This window comes from Scatophagus argus, chromosome 3 (assembly GCF_020382885.2).
Source record: "Scatophagus argus isolate fScaArg1 chromosome 3, fScaArg1.pri, whole genome shotgun sequence".
Taxonomy (NCBI): Eukaryota; Metazoa; Chordata; class Actinopteri; family Scatophagidae; genus Scatophagus; species Scatophagus argus.
Window position 1 is genome coordinate 10,314,462 of NC_058495.1, and position 19,378 is coordinate 10,333,839.

General features: G+C 39.7%; 2 protein-coding genes across 4 annotated transcripts in view; both read right to left on the reverse strand.

The window, feature by feature from the left end:
• kcnab2a (potassium voltage-gated channel subfamily A regulatory beta subunit 2a) overlaps positions 1-11,834 on the reverse strand; it is a 77,526-nt gene extending 65,692 nt beyond the window's left edge. For 2 of the 3 annotated variants that reach the window (XM_046383335.1, XM_046383333.1), the window contains exon 1: positions 11,618-11,834. The gene's annotated coding sequence lies outside the window, so the exon portion shown is untranslated. Of the gene's footprint in view, positions 1-2,776; positions 3,102-11,617 lie in introns of those variants that run through there. The other variant, XM_046383334.1, reaches the window with a different exon arrangement.
• A 130-nt stretch (positions 11,835-11,964) lies between these two features.
• On the reverse strand, positions 11,965-18,216 carry park7 (parkinson protein 7). The gene is made up of 6 exons (XM_046383336.1): positions 18,062-18,216; positions 17,405-17,506; positions 17,155-17,214; positions 14,813-14,882; positions 12,861-12,947; positions 11,965-12,471 (listed from the first exon to the last, which is right to left on the reverse strand). The coding sequence occupies exons 1-6, from the start codon at positions 18,149-18,151 to the stop codon at positions 12,311-12,313; spliced, it is 570 nt and encodes a 189-aa protein (XP_046239292.1). The 5' UTR covers positions 18,152-18,216; the 3' UTR covers positions 11,965-12,310.
• Between the last annotated feature and the right edge of the window lie 1,162 nt (positions 18,217-19,378).

Genomic DNA, 19,378 nt, shown 5'->3' on the forward strand with positions numbered 1-19,378 from the left:
ACAGTGAGAAAGAAAGAGGGGAGGTGGGGCACCCCGGTGTGTGTGGCCAGTCACACACCACGGGTTAAAAGAGAACTGAAAGGAAATACAAGAGCAGAATCAAGTAATTTGTGAGTGAATAAAATAAGTTGTAGGACACCACACTGGTCCAGTGGGTGTCACCTTTGTCCTTCCAGTCAGTTAGTTTTTATGAATAGGTTTTTGAGCTATGCTAGGTTGTGTTGTTTTGGTGAAATGTTTTGCTTTATGAAGATTTATGGACAATGGTTATGGAATACATGTAACACTTACATGTAACACATGAAAGGAGATTAACAATGGGTAATACATATTCCATAAAAGACAAGAAGCAGATGTCAGACTCTGTTATTTCACTGGACACTGCTAAGTGGTGTCACGGTGAACACATTGGTTATTAGCATGTCTATGCAGCCCCTCAGTGGCTTTAAGTCTTGGATATCTCACATTCAAATTGATACTGACGTAAATGCATACAGATATAATTTGCACTGAAATGTCTTCTGAATCAAATGTTGCTTTCAAAAAAAAAAAAAAAAACGAGTATCCACCAACAATGCCGGTTAACTCTTGCACCTAAGATGTTTATGAAGAATGTGATTAACGATTTGAAATGGCTCTTTCAATGTACAGAATATTTTTTTGGACAACGTTAGCATTACAGATTAAATTGTGCTCAATTTTGACTGTTTTCTGGGTGTTTTGTAAGTTTTACATTAGACTAAGTTTAAACTTCCTGTTTGAATGTCAGGGGAATTAGAATCAGAATTCGGATTCTGATTCATTAGGCAGATCCCTAATCCCCACAGGTAATCAGTCAGGACATTTAAGAAGAGATCACAGAGGATGACAGCAATGACACAGATCATTACGATCATTATTTATTTATGGCCAGATCTCCCACCTTTAAACTCTGCCCATCCTTCCTTGTGAATGACTGAGCCTTCTGAGGATGCTCCAGATTCATAACCAATCATGAAACTATTATCTGTCACCAATTAACCTTTTACTAGTGATGTTTCTAATAATTAATTTCCATGGTGTTTAGACTTACACTAGTATCAATATAATAATATGATAATAAACAAGGACAAAATGCAGTCAGAATTTCTAGTTTTACATCATCAATATTTATGCTGGACAATATAAAAATGGTATGTGTGTGTCATGTATTATATGCCCTCATTTACCCTTTACTCTCTGCGTGTTTGTTTGTGATGCAGAAAATGCCCCCAATAGTTCTAACAAGCAGCAGCTCTTGTTTGCAACCAAATCATAACCCTCAGAGGAATTGATGAATTGACTGCTATCCTATTTTGTAAACTAAAAAATGTGCTAATGCTTCACTTTATAATCATCATCAGAGAAGTCATGTCTCCTTTGTTGGTAGCATAACAAGTATTAGGAATGACACTTAAGCAAAGCACCTTCCAGATGAATCTGTTTCTCCTGTTGTCATAAGAAGTCATGTTGTATTTCTTTGAAGGCATTTTGTTTGAAGTACAGTTAGCAGTATACTTTGTTGGGTCTTGCCAGTGCCTTTTTTTTTTAAAATGCAATACAACAAATACAAAATAATGAAAAACCTTATTACTATTCTGGCATTGCTACACTAACAGTTCTATTTGCTGAAAATGTGTTAGTATTAACAACAACAATTAAACTTTATTAAAAAGTTTGGCTATCCAAGGATAAATTAAATCCAGACATTTCAAAAAAAAGCCATGCTTTCTGCAACGCCGACGTACCAGCCCAGAGAAAGGACACACCAGCACAAGAATCTGCCTTTTTTCTGCTCCTTACAGAGCATTCAACAGCTTACTGCACCAAACTGAATGCCTGCAGCCTGCCTCTCCTGTGCTTTCGTCTTGGACCAGAGCCCATGGGCAGACACACACACATTCTGTATACAACGGTGCACACAGACACACATCCACACGCAGCAACGTGTACAAACACACACAGGCATGCAGAGATACTGGCCCACAACAATCAGGCTCAGCATGAACACCCACACACAAACACACATTTAAACGACACGGTAACACATTCGACCAGGCACAGATGACTGTCACATCCTCTCAGCAACAGACATCACAACACAACACTGAGAGAACAGTTAAAGCCTGGCTGCAGGGTGTTGCTGGCTGTGGCGACTGCAACAGATGGAACTGCAGATGCAGTAGCTGCAGTAGCAGCAGCAACGGGGCAGGTCAGGTGAAAAGGAGTCGAACCTCCTGCGTGAATGCGCATGGGCGTGCATGTGTATTTTTGCCCAAGCCCAAGTCTTTCAAACCTGGCTATTTCTTCATAAATCCTACAGCATAGCCAAGTCTCTGGCAAGAATTCAAAAGGGCATGCAAAAATACAGAAAGACATTCATACAGAAGAGAGTAACGGAATAGACAGAAGTGAGAGCAGAATAGATGCCAGTATAATAAGGTATGCAAAGACGGCTTTCAATGCAGCAGCAGCAGCAGCACTGTTAACCGTACTGACAGCTCTGAGACACTCAGAGAGATCTGGAGAGGTAGATATGCTACCTCGCTAGCATAATGTGTGACAATGTTAAATGCTGCTGCACACAGACAGTAAGGCATTTGTTCCCCTGTAGGAACAGACAGGCACGATCATCCCGACTCTCACTGACAGAGCAAAGTGACAAGAGGCAGGAAGAGAGGGGTGAGAGAGGAAGAGAGCGAGAGATGCCAAAGACATGTAGCCTCAGACCTAACGATGATGCTCTTACAACACCCACCTCGGTCTGCTGCTGATTCCTGATGCAGTGAGCACAACGAGGGAGTAAATGCAGAATACAGTAGCTGTGATGGAGGAGCAGCAGCCAAAATCCAAGAGATTGAGCAAGAAAATAGAGAGGAGAGAGGAGGAATGATATGAGATTGGTGAATGTGAGATCCTGTGTGACTGAGATTATGTGCCTGAGTGAGATGAGCATGTATGTCTGACATGAGAAAGACAAAAAAAAGTGACACAAGACAGACAGAACAGGGACAGGGTAGGGGGAGAAAGAAAGAGACAGAGAAGAGACTGAATAAATGTGTGAGCTTAGAGAGTCACTGAGCAGAGCAGATGCATTAAAGGAAATGCCCCTCCCTCTTTCCTCCACACACACACACACACACACACACACACACACACACACACACACACACACACACACCACCCTTAGCACTGTCAGCATTTGAGTAAGCATGCACTGAGTGAGCTGTAAATGGTGAAAGAAAAGAAGGGTGGGTCAGATGAACGCAGGCAAGAAGCATGTATGTTCATTTTAAATTCAATGACAAGACACTCCCTTCTCACAAAGAGATTTTTGGGTAACGCTTTCTATGAAGACCACAGTGTGTTATGAGGCATACAGGGTGTATTATAATGCATTCATAATGCTTTATGACTACATTTGTTACGGGTTGTTATCGGACAATATTCGTTATATATGATTTGATTGCTGGTCTATCTGAAGGCTGTTCTGAAAAGCTCATGACTAACATGCAAGATACTGTAGTTTCTCTGTGCTGCTAAAAAGCCCTAGCAAACTGCAGGGTGAACAGACTACTGCTTAGCAAATGACAAACTGAACCGTGCACTGACCACATTGAAACGCATTTGCTCATGAGCTGGTTAAACCAAGAGGGAATGACACACATACTGAAACTGGAAGGAGAAGAGCTATTTAGCTGTTAGATATTAGTTCTGTAGCTTGTGAGCACCAGAGTCCTAGAGTGTTTTTAGCTAACGGAGGGAATAACTAACGGAACTATTTGCTCATAGTGAAGCTAAACACGCGGCAGGACTGGGAGTTTCTGTTCAGAGGAACATAAAGCGTTAAACAGTGAACTGCAGTTTAAGGTGCGAACACAACACGTTTACAATAAGTAAAGGTACCGAAGAACTTCAACTGAGTACAGTTTGAAGGTAAAAATAAAAAGTCTGGAGTTACAGGTACATCACATCTGTGCATATTTGACACAACTTCTATCAGAGATGAAAGTAACCAGAAACAAGCAAGTGGAGTAGTGGCTTCAGGGCACAAAGACCTCAGTATAAAGACTGAAACTGGGACACAGAGTGTTTCACAAATTCTGTGTACTGTAATATATTTATTTTTTACAGTATACACATGATTTTTCATTTTGTTTCGTTGAGTTGAGCTAAATAAATACAATTGTTTCTGTCCTCAACATTTTAATTGTGTTTTTATGATGCAACTAATAACAACTATAGATGATAGCACAATAAAGACCCAATATTTTGATTGGTGATCTGCATTGGCTAATAATGCTTCCAGTAATCAATGATGGGCCACTGGCTCCAAAAATCCTGATCAGACCACCCTTAACATTAGTAACACACACAAAATGCTTTCCGATACACCACATTAACAATCATAAAACATTACAGATGTGACTTATAACGAATTTTAAATTCAAGTATCTTATGGATTGCTCTTGTTATAAAGTAGAGGATGACTGATGGGGCTTTACATTAAGACTGCCTATACTCACCTACACACCTCAATAATCACCTGTTGTAAAGACTATCAAGTATACTATAATTCTCCACACAGTTTGATAATAATCACTTATGATGCATTATGGATTATTTTAAAAGTATGAAAATACATTGCACTTTACTGAATTTGAAGGCAGCCCCAAAAACATGGGGGCTACCTTGGCGGCAGCACATCATCAGAGTAACCGCCAACTGCTGCTTGCTATAGGCCTACTTTTTGCTGTAGTTGTAGCTATAATTAACTCTAAGTTAGCAGTTGATCTAGAGGCCCTTCAGATGACTGACTCCACAGACTGAACGCAGCTGGACGCCACCCTGGGACCAGACACAGCCTCAAAGCACAGGGATAAAAGAGAAGTAAAGACTCAGAGGAACACAGGTGTGTCAAGTGTGTTGAGTCCAACTATTATCACTTACTTACTTATTTTCACTTACTCTGTAGACTGAGGTTAGATTGTGAAAAGTCAAACCAAGACGGTTTTGGTGACTTTTACATAGATTAAGGCACGTTTGAATGAAGTGTATTTTATGATGAGTTAACAGTAGAGAAAGCTTGCTACTTTCTCAGTACTCTTATCTGTTCTTTTTCATTACTTCATTACTTTTTTCAAATTATCGCTTTTACAAAAGAATACATCAATCTTATTGCTAATTAGTCCATCCATTAGTCTTTGGCTGTGTTTAATGCTTACTCCTTTATTGCCAGAAAAGTTAATAAATAAACACAACAACATAATGTTTCTTTTTCATTGAAATTCATTGGTCTATTATACCTATTTAGCATTATTTCTTAAAAGTAGTGGCCTACATTACTTTGGACAACTGCAGGAAATGAGCAAGCTGCCTTTTGCCTCAGCCTGTACAGATCCAGCCTGAAGATGTGACTGGGGATGACTGCACCTTGCACTTGACAGAGTAACACCGTTTCCTTGAGGCTTTAGCATGACTTTGTTGATGGACAGTATGTTGATATGATGAAATGACATGTTGTTTGCTGTTTTCAAATGTGACCTACGCACAATGCACTTTAGGGCAGCAGCTGTTGATTATTTTAGTATTCTGTTGATTATTTCAGCAATTAATCAAGTAATCAGATGAGAAATACTTCATTAAAGTGCAACAGTAAATACAAAATATAGAAAGACATTCATTTATTTGTGGTGGCCAGGAACAATATCAACATTGCCCGACACTTTAATTTTCTATTTTTGTATCTGTGTGTCCCCTCCCATGCTCTCTCCTTCTCACAAAACACATCATGTGTTTGTCACATGGACTTTACTTTGGCGGGCCGCCCAGGTATATTTCCTGCTGCCAAAGCATAATTGGTGAACAGTTCTAGCAGCCTTTATTTTTATTGATTTTATCAATCCAAGAGAGGGACATAGACTGTCATGAATTAACTAGCGGTCAGTCTTTTTCACTTGAAGTCACTGCAAAGCGTATTCGTGCAAGTTGAAAACTGAGCAGCAAAAAAAAAAAACAAGCATGTCACAGGGTTTAGCTTTTTGCTAAGTACTGTGTGGGGAAGACCAGGTGGAGTGAAGGGACAGAGCAGCTGCTCACTTGGTGAGATTCAGGGGAAATCTGGAGGAACAAGATGCTTGCAGACCTGGAATCCAGATTCTGCTCCTGTTCAGAGCTATTTACCATCAAGAGGAGAATTCAGACTTTTTTAAAAACGTAAATGTTTAAAATTAAAAAGCAGTTTTATTTTCACTCGTTTCTCAACCTGTCTGCAACAGCAAGTTCATCAGCGATAACATACACTCTCTGTGCCCAACGTATAGCTTATGGCTAATGTACAGGAACGTATTCTGGATATTTTAAACACAAGTGACCTCGAGGTCGCACTTGTGCAAGTAATGCCGGTCGAAATTTTGAAAAGCGGATTACAGAACCCTTTAAAAGTGATCATGATCTAAAATAGTCAAATCCCTCACTCGTCAGTGTTAGCACTAGTGTAAGAGTATTGTAGCACCACCTGGAGTAACAGGGTCTGAACCACATCTTCTCTTTGATGGGATATTTATTGCTCACCAATCATGCTCTTCATTCTGGTAGATGCAAGAATCCATAACAGCTGTCCATAAAACACAAAGGAGCAAATCATTTCAATAAAACAACAAAGTAGCAATCGCCTGATGTAGCGGTCCAAAAATCATTCACCTGTCCCATTAATGTTCCTATTTAAGATGGGAGACATCTACCAGACCACTTTGGTGTTCTACATACATATACCTTTAGGAATGATTAATACTGTACATGTACACAATAAGAATAAGAACACATTTAACTGACAAGTATTTCTGGTGCCAACCAAGGTAGAAATATTTAACTGACTAGTCAACTAGATCTTCAACAGTGAACACAATCTAAAATCACCAGACCACCCATTAGTTGTCAGAGTGTTGCTCAGATCAGTTTCTTTGATATGTGTATTCATGGATTTGCCTCACCCTGTGTCTGTGTACATGTTTGTGTGTGTGTTGCCCAGAGCCTGAGGGGACAGCTACAGCTTCACTGTTGCGCACCACTGTCTCTGGCCTCTCTCTCTGAGCTCAGAGCCCAGTCACGGCATCTCCAGCTTGTGCTTCCAGCCAGACTAAGGCTCCGCAGCTTGTTCGTCACCAATCATGGCACCAAATATGGCTGGCTATCTTCTACAATCTGACGAAACCAAAAGAATACCCACTATGATAACTATACTTTTCTAGGGGTCTGTGAGACAGAAATTGGTACCAGTCCACATGTCCTGAAAGATTAGGGATGCATGACATACACTAGACCAATAAATTTTGAGGTCAATAAAGAGAAATTTTTGTTATCAGCTATCAACCGACGATGAAATTTTAGTCAATAAATAGAGATAATAATACAAAGTTATTAAATTATTTTCAGTTACTTACCAAGTGCAGAATTAACATTCTTTGTAACAGTAGGTGGCAGTATGCACTTTTAAAGTTGGCTTGCGCCAACATGACTGAAGTTTGCCATGGATGTTCACCTTTCCTATCCTCAGGTGTGCATAAAGTACAGGCTAAGAACTTCACATTAAAATATAAAACATCGGGTTATTTTGTTGTATTAGACAAGCATTTAATTATAGGTTATCGCATCAGCTGAAAAGGTCCATACCGTAATGTGCAACCCCAGAATTTTGGTCTGTGCCCGTTGATAATGCCCCTTTGAAATCAAAAGTGAACTGAGAGGTTATAAACTAGTTAGCATTTGTAAATTGCTCATTTTGACAGTAACTAAAGTCACAAATATGCAAAATCACTTCATGGCGCCTGCACCCCGTGTCTATAATTTAAACCATGTTTTCATGTTTAATACAGGCATCTAAAACACTGCTTTATTAGTGTCTGATTTCTTGCTAATCACTAATTTTCCAAGACTCTGCAATCACTCAAGGTGAAGAGACTTTACTTGAACCTAAATATAGAATAAACAAAATGCTTGTTTTAACACTGCTGCATGTTTTGCTACATCAGGAGGAAATAATTAGCTTATAACTTACATTTTATCTATCTATCTACATTTTATCATATATAAAATAGAAGTGGCTGTAAATTATTACATACAACATTTTACATGCGGTTGGTTATAGTTTAAGTCCCATATTGAGCTGACTCTGAGGTCCTATGAGCATTGCTGAGGAGAAGGCCATTAGGCTTTGAGTGCTACAGTTTCTGCATGGTCTCAATGGGATTACAGAGCAAGTGACAGGCATTAAGTAAACAACATTACAGGCTCTGAAGAATCAGTTTGTAACTTCTTGTACAACACAAAAAGCCACAGAATCCTCAATCAGCTCCTAATATTGCAGATGAGACTGTAGGCACATTATTGACTAATGATGTTCCAGACTAACAAGAGGGTGATGATGTTATGCTACAGCTACTGAATGCTACTCTTAAAACACAATCCCATAATCTAAAGACATGAAAGGGAAAAGCTTTGTTCTAGTCTCAGTCATGTGATTATGTCACAGAAAAATTTCAAACCAGTCCTATGCAATACAGTCTACTGCAAAAATCCCAACTGACTGCAGACATAAGACAGGTATACAACTAAATAAAAAAGAAAAAAAATCAGCAGGATAGAAAAAAGTATCAAATATCGGTACAGCTTTAAAAACAAAATGTGTGGATTCCAACTGAATCTGTTTCTTGACAACACAATATAATGACTGATGTAATTATCACTTACTCCACAAGTGAAGGAAGCTCAGCAAACAGCTGATGCTGTACAAGATCTGCACTTGTATGTACTTTACTAACATACAGCAAACAAACAAATGCAGCAATTACATACAACAACTTGAATCAGATAATCCTCTTTCTGTTTTGATTTAGAATGCTCTTGTGTATCTTAAAACCAGAACTTCTTACTTCAGCCTTACTTAAACCTGTCCTCATGACCAACACAATAAAATGCAGAGAGTAATGACTACTTTCTGTGTAACAATCACCATGGAGGAAACGCACATGTAGGTGTATTAAGATGTAAAGCTTGCACCCATATAGTCCCAAAGCCCTATTTTGTGTATAGGGACACTGATCACAAAAGCAACACAGAAAACCTAAGAGTCATAAGCGTAACTGGACAGCCAAGTTCAGCATTTCTCATTAACCTTTGCATTTAAAAATGTTCTAGATAAAAGTCTGAAGTGTCTATGCAATTACCTTGTCATATTTTCTTCTAAAAATAAACACTGATTAAGTCTGTACTTTGCATTTTTTGGATGCCGTCAGAGCAATCTTCTAAACCGTGTCTCTGGCAAACAAATTCCCCCAGAGTAATTAACTGAGGTAAAATGGTTGCTAAAAACTAATACACTCATACTGATCATTTTAAAGCGTATAATCGAACTTTATCTCCTCAAATGGCAACAATATCAAAGCAGCAATGCGAAAAGAGTAATGCATCATACACAAAGTTACTTTGATTCATATCTCTAGCATAGGTTTCACGTTTGACTTGATGGTGTGATTCTGTTTCATTATGCCAAATTGCGCACATTGGTGCAAGTGAATATGTTGAAATACATGAACATTCATCCCTTACAGTTTGACAACTTGACATAAAAAGTTTTATTCCAAAGTTAAGGAGAGGAGTCACTGACTTACAGTGGTTCCAAACCATGAGCTATAATGCAGATTCAAAAATGGGTGAAGTTGCAGAGATGGCCAAACCTATCCCTTAATTGCTGATGACAAATGTTGAGGATGGATGAAATACCAATTGCCTGCAAATTATCTTTTTAAAATGTATATGTAAAGAAACTCAGGCAAGTAAATTCAGTCTTCATTGTCTACAGGCCAAGGCAAGCAAGTAGGGGATCTAATCAGGGGATGCAAAGTGCAGCACTCTAATTGCATCATTAGCTAAACCAATGACTCAGTCACAGTGACTTCAGCCCCCCCTCCTCCCCTTCCTCTTCTGCCCCATCCAGAAATAGGGAGTCAAGCCTCAAGCTCTTTACTGTACAGCTGCTCAAGCAGAATAATTCTAACATGTTATGTGCAACAGCGCAAAATGTTAACGTTCCATAAATACCCAACTGGAAAACATAGCATTAATGAGACCGTGCTATTTAACTGTCATCAAGATACTATTTAAGCACTGATGTTCATTTGACAGGGAGTGGCAACAATTAGCTCTCAAGTTTGAAACACAGAAATGAAACATATTAGCACAGGCACACAATGCAGTGATGTTGCCTCAACATGACAGGCATAGCCTCATCTAAAATGCTTAAGACTGTCATAGGGCAAACAACTAGCCTGAACCAAGTACCCACAGGTAACAGTCATACACAGGCGCACACTCAATATTTTGAAGTGGATTTTGATGCAATGTGATTTTAACAGTAAACAGTGCATTCAGGATGCATTGTAATGGTAGAAGAGCGCTGCAGTCTTTTTTTGGATCACTCTTGTTTGGTTGTACAATGGTGGCTGAAAAAGCCACTTGAGTTGCCCTCCTATTTGGATGACCCCTGACTTGCTGCGGTTCTGCAAGCTTTGCTAATAGGCGGTTTCCCAGCAAATGAAAACGCAGCTTACCAGAAAAAGAACTTGTGCTGTATTTCCTGTCACTGTAAAGTGAAAGAGGGGAAGGTAACACTTCGGGTTCTTCCTGTTATAAGAGCTCAAATGAAAATGAGAGCATAATCTTGACGGGCCTCGTGTCAAGCTCTGATCAGGTACTTTCTTCGAGGAATGAGAAACACGAATGTCCATATCTTCTGTCATTCAAATAATCCAGCATGACCTTAACTTCAAGATCAAGACATTTTAAGTAGTCGTGATTTTTTCCCCCCAATTACAAGGTATACGTAAGAAATCTTTCTGGGTTTCATTATTTTGTTAGTTGCACGTGTCTGACAGCGCTTTCCCCGTTGTCACGGTGACGCCTTGTACTGATGAAGGAATTAACCTGGCCTCTGCCGCACTGTAGCCTTTTAGCTACAGTCAGCGCAGTCTGACTGCGGCTGCTGCTGAGGACGGAGAGCTTCTGGAGCTGACGTCTCCATGTCTGGTCACATCTGCAGAACGATCTCTCAGTGTTAAGAAACGATGTTCCTCTGATTTCACTAGCGGTCGTGTCTACTCGGTCTGAAAGCTTCTGTGAATTGCGAGCATGAAGTGAACGTTACCTCAGGCTAACGTTACTCTGCCCGGTCAATCTGAGACGCTGATGTCAATCCATTATGCCATGGATTGCAGCGAACTTGAAGCTCACCACTCGGCATAATTAGCAAGCTAATCGCGTGCAACAAAATGATTGCTCGTTACAAACAGCCAGACTTTTAATGATTTAATGACACTTGTCCGTGTTGCTGCTGGTTATTAACTAACGGTAACGTTACAATGTCGTATTAATTTCGATACCGTAAGTAGCTAACGTTAATTGCTGTGATTAACGTTGCGTAAACTGCTTTGCCAACATATAGTAGATACAGCCGTGAAAATATCCGAATACCGTTAAACCCATTTTGGCAGAATGGTTGATGAAAGTGTAGAACAGTCACATGAGAAAGCCCAATTGCTCTTACCTTTGGCGAAATCCTTCTCTTCCTTTTTGACTGTGTGAAGACCCTCTGGGTTTTGTTGCTCTGACACAACTACCACGCGCTGCATCAGAGCCCCGCCTTACTGGTTGCGGGCAGGCTGCTATTCGTCAGTCAGAATACAACTGCAGCCAGGCCGAGGATTCTCATTGGCCAGACCATCTGCCAATCTATTTGGATTCTGCTTCCCGCGTTCTAGGCAGCGCTCATAATACATTACATTATGCAGCCTATATTTAGGTGTCAACAACCACTGCAAGCTTGTGAAAACAAGTCACAATGACCTCGAGTGTTAATATCCCCGTAGAATATAATGTACCCGTAGAGTAAGACGGTTTCATCACTTTAATGGCACTAAAAGCTGTCAAATTGATGAACAAACAATTTGATGAAAAACTATAGAGACAGAAAATAAATTTCATCTCATTTGGAAAACCTGTGCAGTGATTATCTATACTGTATTTCAGCCTTAAATAACAGAAGGGTGCCTTTCATTGCCAAATAAGAAAGACAAAGCAGGACAATAACCTGTCAGAACAGAAACATCCACACGTCCCCAAGGGAGAATGATTTGTCACTGGTGACTTTGACTCTTTGTGCCAGCTACATTGAATTAGCTGTCTCAGTAGCGCCAGACTTATATAGCGGACAGTGATGCTTCTAAGTGAGTGACTACAGTCAGTCTTTCATAACAAGAGGAGCTTTGACTTGTGCTGCAACCTCAGCCCCCATAAGTTCCTCTACAATCGTCAGGGCAAACTCGAAACTGGTTCCTGGCCCACGGCTGGTGATGTAATGTCCATCCTTCTGTACTCGAGCCTCTGAATATTTATAGTGGTCTAAAAAAAGACAAAGAGCAATACCATGAGGATAATCGCAATAAGAGTTTCAAGCTTCAGACTGAAAGTCACACATGACATCACAATGTGCTATAAGCACTTACACATAGATAGCCTATCATCATTTTTACTGACCCAGTTCTAGTATGTTCTGTCAAATTCCAGCATTCGCTTTCGCTCGAGTGGGTGGTCTTATCTACTGCACAGTGACATGATTTTCTATAAGCTAGTAAGAGCAAGTACAGCACCATCTGCTGTCCTTTATTGACAAGTACACTTCCTCCTTTTATGAGTTGGAGCTGCCAATATTAAAACCACTAGTAGTACATTTCAACAAATTTCAGACCCTTTTTCCCCATGAGGTGTTGATTTCTGCTTTTTTTTTTTACCTCCAGCCATCATCTTCTCCTTCATGGCAGGATGTGTAGTGACTGTGCTGCCGTACCCGATCCCATGTGCCAGAAGAGCAGTGGGACCTGCAGAAGGGCAAAGCTGTTTGAGCCTCATTTAACAGCTTCCTGTTATAAAGTGACACACGGGATCATGTTCTGTTGCTTGTGCCAGTTCATGTTTTCATCTTTACACAGTTAAAAAAGGATATTTATTTTACATATCTAATGTAAAATAGGGTGAAATATTATGTCTTTGAATCACTTTCCTTAACACAAAAAGTACAAAATAACAAAATACTGAAAATGCTGCATTTAACATTAATGATTCAGCATGATAAATGTCCTGCATAAGTATAAAATATTTGATGACAACACTACGTCCTAAATATGTCCTCAACTGTACCATTGTTTCTAAGAATACACACATAGACAGACACACAGTATACATTTTCAGCCTCTCTCCAAAGACTCTGCATCATGCTGAAAACACAGGGGGAGGGGGAAAAGGAGAGGCTGAACACTTTGGCGGCGGCCGTGGCGGCTGCTGCTGCTGCATTAACTTTGGTAATGCCCTAGCACTGCAGTGAGCTCATCCAAAAACTGTTAATAAATAGAAAGTTATTGATTATGCCCGTTGGCTGGCTTCCCGTGCAGTCTAAAGATTACTCTTTCCCCTGGCATAACAGCAGACTGTCGGCTAAAGCCAAGCGACTCCTGTTACAGCCAGTCCCCACCCAGAGGACGCCAGTCTGGGAGAAAGACAAACTTTCTGAGACCCAGAATAAGACAACGAGGCACATGTACACAGAAGGGTGATGACAATCATCTTTCTAGCATCTAATGAGTCACAGAAATGATGTCTCTATGTTTTGTGTACATGACCTCACATGTATGTTATGACAAATATTATATCAAAAAAGTATACAGTGTTATCCTGTGTTTTTTTTCCCCTCATTATTGTTCTTCAAGTCCTTTTTGAATGAATCTTTTTCACATCAGGATAATAATTTTCATGTTCGGGCAGAATAATGAGTCTTGCAACTGGCCCTCCTGCTAGCAGGTTCATTAAACAGTATATTCCCGTGAGGATCTCAGTCATTTTCTAGGACATCCTTCAATCCACTTTGCCGCAATGGTCCCCGTCCCTATTCAGAATGTCCTTTCAGTGTCCTTTCTCTGCATACAGAGGCTGTCAAATAAAATGTCAGTGCAAGTGGATTCATGAAGGAACAGTTATTAATCAAACATTAATCATTTCAAACGCCAAAAAGAGGTCACACATGACGTATATGAGTGTGAGTATCTATATATATATATATATACTATACATATATGATATGAGTGAAGCATGTCGTTTGTTAACAGTCTCTGTTTGTCAAAACACGGTAAAGGTGTGTGATAAACTCCTTAAGAGCACATCCAGTAACCAAAATACCAGAAAATCCACTGACTCCAGTGCCATACACTTATAAAAACTGCACCTTTTTTTCTGTCCAAGATCTTAAATTCTAGTTTCAGGCAAATCCAAATCCCATTTACCGGCACAACATTAGCTTGGTGTGTTTAAAACCACAATATCATACCTTTTATGTTATTTCTATTTAAAAATGGTTACAGGTCACATGGTATCACAGAGCACGGTTTATTAATTTTTACCACTGGATTGTGAAACTGGTTTGATTTGATATGGAAAATGCCTGTTGAGTACATTTAGTGCTCAATTACTTAGAAACATGATATTTTCAAAAGCGAGCACCAGAATAAACTGCGCTGTTTAAAGTGAGTAATTCCCTTCTGTGAGTATTTGATTAAAAGCAACATCATGTGTCATGATGGATGGTACCCTGGAATTTCCAACCTTGGGTCATGTGATATTTAAACTTTAACCCACACAAAGGCCTCACTATTAGAGATGTGCCTTGTATAATTAGGACTTTCACAAAATGTACCTGCACAGATGGCTGCAATCAGGCCTTTTCTGCCATCTTGATCCTTCAGCACCTCCTTCACAGCAGGGGACTGGAAGAGAGCATGGAAACCAGGTGCACAGTGAGTCATTTCAGGCCAAGTGATATCACAGTTTATATGCTGACTAGGGTATAAACAAACTGGCAGTATTTTAAATCCAAAAAGGAACACATTGCTGTTTCAGTACAACCACAGATTTAAGGGAAAAAAAAACGACAATAATATTTCAACTAAACAAAAAAACTCTTTGTCAGACCACATCTATCAGGTGAGTCTGATTAAAGTTCTGACTTTGATAATATCAACTTTTATTTTTTGAACACACAAAACAATACATGGTATAACCAATGATACTAAAAGAAATAACATGAAACAGAGGTCTTTAATATAAATGATGGTGACATTTTCCATTCAAAACATTTTTATACCCATTTATTCTGTTCAGGGTCACAGAAGGGTTGTTACAAATGTTATTATGCCCTGGGCATTGAGTGTTTGCAGGGACCCTCAAACAGGGCTGCCCTGCCCAGCAGATCTCAAACGGGTTTAGTTTAGTTTAGAAAGTACTATCGTGCTCAAACAGGGGACTTGTGTTATACCACAAATTTTAGTACACATAGACAGACATAAGAACACATAATACTACATGGAACAAATATAACACAGCAATAACAACAACACACTGCACTAATCATGCTAGCATCCCTGGTCAAAGCACTTCACATCATGAATAAATAATGCATAAATAATGCACAAATTGCATAAATAATAAGTGCTAATGAATAAATATCCACCCTGCCCATACACATACAAATATCGTATCTTACAATAACACTACCACATCTTATTTGATTGTGTTATTGCCAGGGGAATAAATATTTTTTTTAAACAGTTCTTAATTTGGAGTATCCATACCTGCAGCTACAAGGTAGTGGGGGAAACTCTGCTGCTAGTGGATAGGAATGATCCTTGCTGATCTTGTCAGCCTTGACAGAAAGTCTGATTACATAAAGGCAGTACAAGTCCATCTGCTACAAACCCATGATTCTTCCTCATGTCTGAACAATTATCCCTTTGTTCCTGTGAATTGCTTCACCAGAGTTTCGATACCAGCAAACAATGCGACGAGACAGGATGCTCTCAATAAAGGACTTATAAAACAGAGTAACAATGGTGCTGTCAACATTAAAAAAGTTCAGTTTTCCCAGAAAAAAAAAAATCAGACCTTTCTGAAAAACAGCCTTAGCACATTGATTAGCACGTTTGTTATCTATCATTTATATTCAGTCACCACCTCATCGTCTCCAACCCTGGCAGAGGTGAAGGTGAACTGTGGGGTGGGTATTTGTAAAACACATCTAAAGCTGAATGAGGTAACAAGCTTGCTTTAATGCTGGTTAACGGGATCACTGATATAAACATACATTCTGGATCCCCTTGTACTGCTCAGCTGGAAACACAGTTCTGTATCAGCTTGATCAGATCAGAGATGTCGTCTTGGAGACCAGACCAGAGTAGTTTCAGATTATCCACTGCTTGTCCAGCCTGAGAGCCATTTCATTTTCCTGCGACCGTATATTAGCGTTAAGTCCAAGGTGGGCCAGCACTGCTCCAAACCTGGACCTCTTTCCTCTCCTCCCAGGGAGGTCCTGTTTGATATGAATGGTTGCAAGGTGCTTTGGGCAATGATCACTTAAACAACACAAATGCTGTGTTGCCTTCTTTAGTGCAGATCAGTGCATTTTTCTCATAGATAATACACATTTTAGCAATAAAGCCAATAAATAATAGATTAAGACATGAAAGACAAGAAAATGTACAAGGTTTAAAGGAGCTACCATCTGAATTTCATGTTGTTTCCATGACATCGCTCAGTATAACCATGTCTGAGCCAAGTGTTTGAGTGCTAAACATTTATGCAGAATTTTTTTTTTTTTTTAATCCAAAACTTTAACTATGATCACGGCTTATTTAGTCACTTGTGTTTAACATTACAGAGAAATAATCAAAATTTGGAACCAAGTTTGCATTATTATTATTAACTGTTTCTAAGAAAATATTATTTTAGATGGGATTGTAGTTGTGGCATTAGTATGGAAAATTTCAGATTCACTGGACAAGGACATGTCTCTGCAACTAAGCAGGACCACAGCAGCATGATGCAGCTATCTGTGAGACTGCAATGAAAACTCATGTCATGAAGGATGACTCGTCACACTGAAGCAGATCTTGGGAGAAAAAAAAACTATTTGTGGTTGGAACCCTTGCAGATCGAATATGAAGATTCAATGAAGATTCCTTGTACAAGCAGAGTATTTCTCACCTCTGCCAGATTCTGGGCCCCTGGCATTCCTCCAGGCAGAAGCACCACATCATAAGGCCCCTGAGACACAGATCATGACAGATAAAGGGAGACATCAAGGCTGGAAATCCCAGGGTACCATCCAACATAGTGTTATTAATGAACCTAATCATACAGAAAAACATATAAGTTATAAAACACGAAATATGGCTTTCATTGTTACCATATTAACATGCAATGACAGCGTGAGCAGATAGATGCTGAGCCCAACCTGTTTGCTGGCATCCTCCAGACTAGCATCAGGACAAATGACGACGTTTCTGCTGCACTGGACTGGCTCTTTGCCCGTCAGTCCTGCAACCGTCACTGCAATCTACACGTTTGGGGGAAGTAATAAAATATGTACAGCGTTAGCATAAAGGCAAAACATGGCATCCTGTCTGATGATGGAGACTATATTTTGAAAGCTATCAAATGGCGGAGAAGTGCAACGACGCTGGACTTTGACATTTAACTTGCCCTCTGTTCGCACTCATTTAGAGGCCGTGAATGCGTCAACAGTTACCACCAAATAACCAATTAAACAGTAAAAATCATAAATGCTGATGGTTAAGTAGAGTTAGTTACGGCTGACGTTAGTTCTCCTCTTAGTTTGGGAAAGTTAGAAAGCTCGTTTGTGATAACGTTAGCTCGCTCAATGCTCAGCGTTGTGTTTCGCGTCGTTAACACAGTAACAGTAACTTGAATCTTCCCAAGGCTGTTGTGTCTAATAATACATTTTAATCGTCATAGTGTTGTGGACTGAATGAAGGGGTGGCAAACGTTAATATAAAGTCGGACTGGAGGACTAAACTATGGTCAGTGGCATTATTAGCTAGCAAACTGCTAACATACAGCAACTCAACAAGCCTGGAGACGAGTTACAAACCCCAGCTCTACGCATGATGTCCACAGGAATAACAGTTTCCATCTCCTCTGCACCTTTAGACAGGATTACTAGCGCTCTCTTGCCTGCCATGGTTGGCTTCCAGACTGTGCAAAGATGCTAACTACGCCGTGCAACTTCCAGCAGCCACTGGCGTGCTTTGCAATGGGGGGGTGGGGGTTGACAGGAGTAGGGTTGCCAGACTTCGTCCTTCTATCCCTCTTTCAAAGACGGCGCTCTACGGTACACTCAATATTAATAGGGCTAAATACTGCAAGAGGAATTTAGAGATTTATTAGTATTTATTAGTTTTGTTTTGAATTGTACAATAGTTTAGGATATTCACATGTTATATATTGAGCCATATATGTGCATATTTTAAAAACTATAAAAATGCAAGACACTGTTTAAGAGTCTTTAAGATAAAAAGATACATGCTGATGTTACTGTGTGATAAACCTCAGACTTGTCCAGTCGGTGATAGTTAAGCTACAAGCAGGTATCACACAAGGTGCTTTCAATGGCCTTCAATAACAGACAGTACATTCTTTTTCCAGTAGGTGGAGGCATTAACCAAAGATTGTGGACGAGCTGTCAAGGGAAGCTCGAGAAAGAAGTTGAAATGAAACCGTAATGATGACCACTGTCTTGAATCAAGGAAAAATTTTACTTGGACACTATAAGACATCAAAAAGCAACTTTTAAAGAAATTCATGTGGCCTGCCAGTTAATCCTAGGCTTATCGTCAGCTGTAAGGTTCAATTTTAAGAGCTTATTCAGTAATGCAATGAATGTGGTTTTGAAAACAACACCAGACAGTAGGTCACCAAGTTCTTCAAGATATCTCTGAGAACTTCTGCACCAAAACTCTTGAGACATTTAGGGAATCATATTCCAGTGTAAATCCTAGACTTAACGTCTGGGGCTTTAGTGTGCAGACACCCATCCTAGTTAATGTGCCTCTGTGCATTCTGCTGCTAAGATTCACTTTCATATTTGTGCGACAAACTAGAGCCCAGTGAAACGGCAGATTAGACAAAAGCGTAGGGGTTGCTGGCAGCAGGTTGTTTATTGCGTGCCTCTGAATGAATCCAAGAGGCAGCGGTGATTACCAACATATGCAGCTGGGGATCAACTGAACCAGACCCACGGTGGCACTCAAGCTAATTTCCATACATTAATTCACTTATGTACATTTACTAATTCCTTTTGGCATTTAATCATAAAGTGCAGGATCACGTTGAAGAAATATTTCAAAGTGACAGTGATGATGCTGATAATGATGACAGGTGATGTCTGAGACACTGAAAATGAAGGATC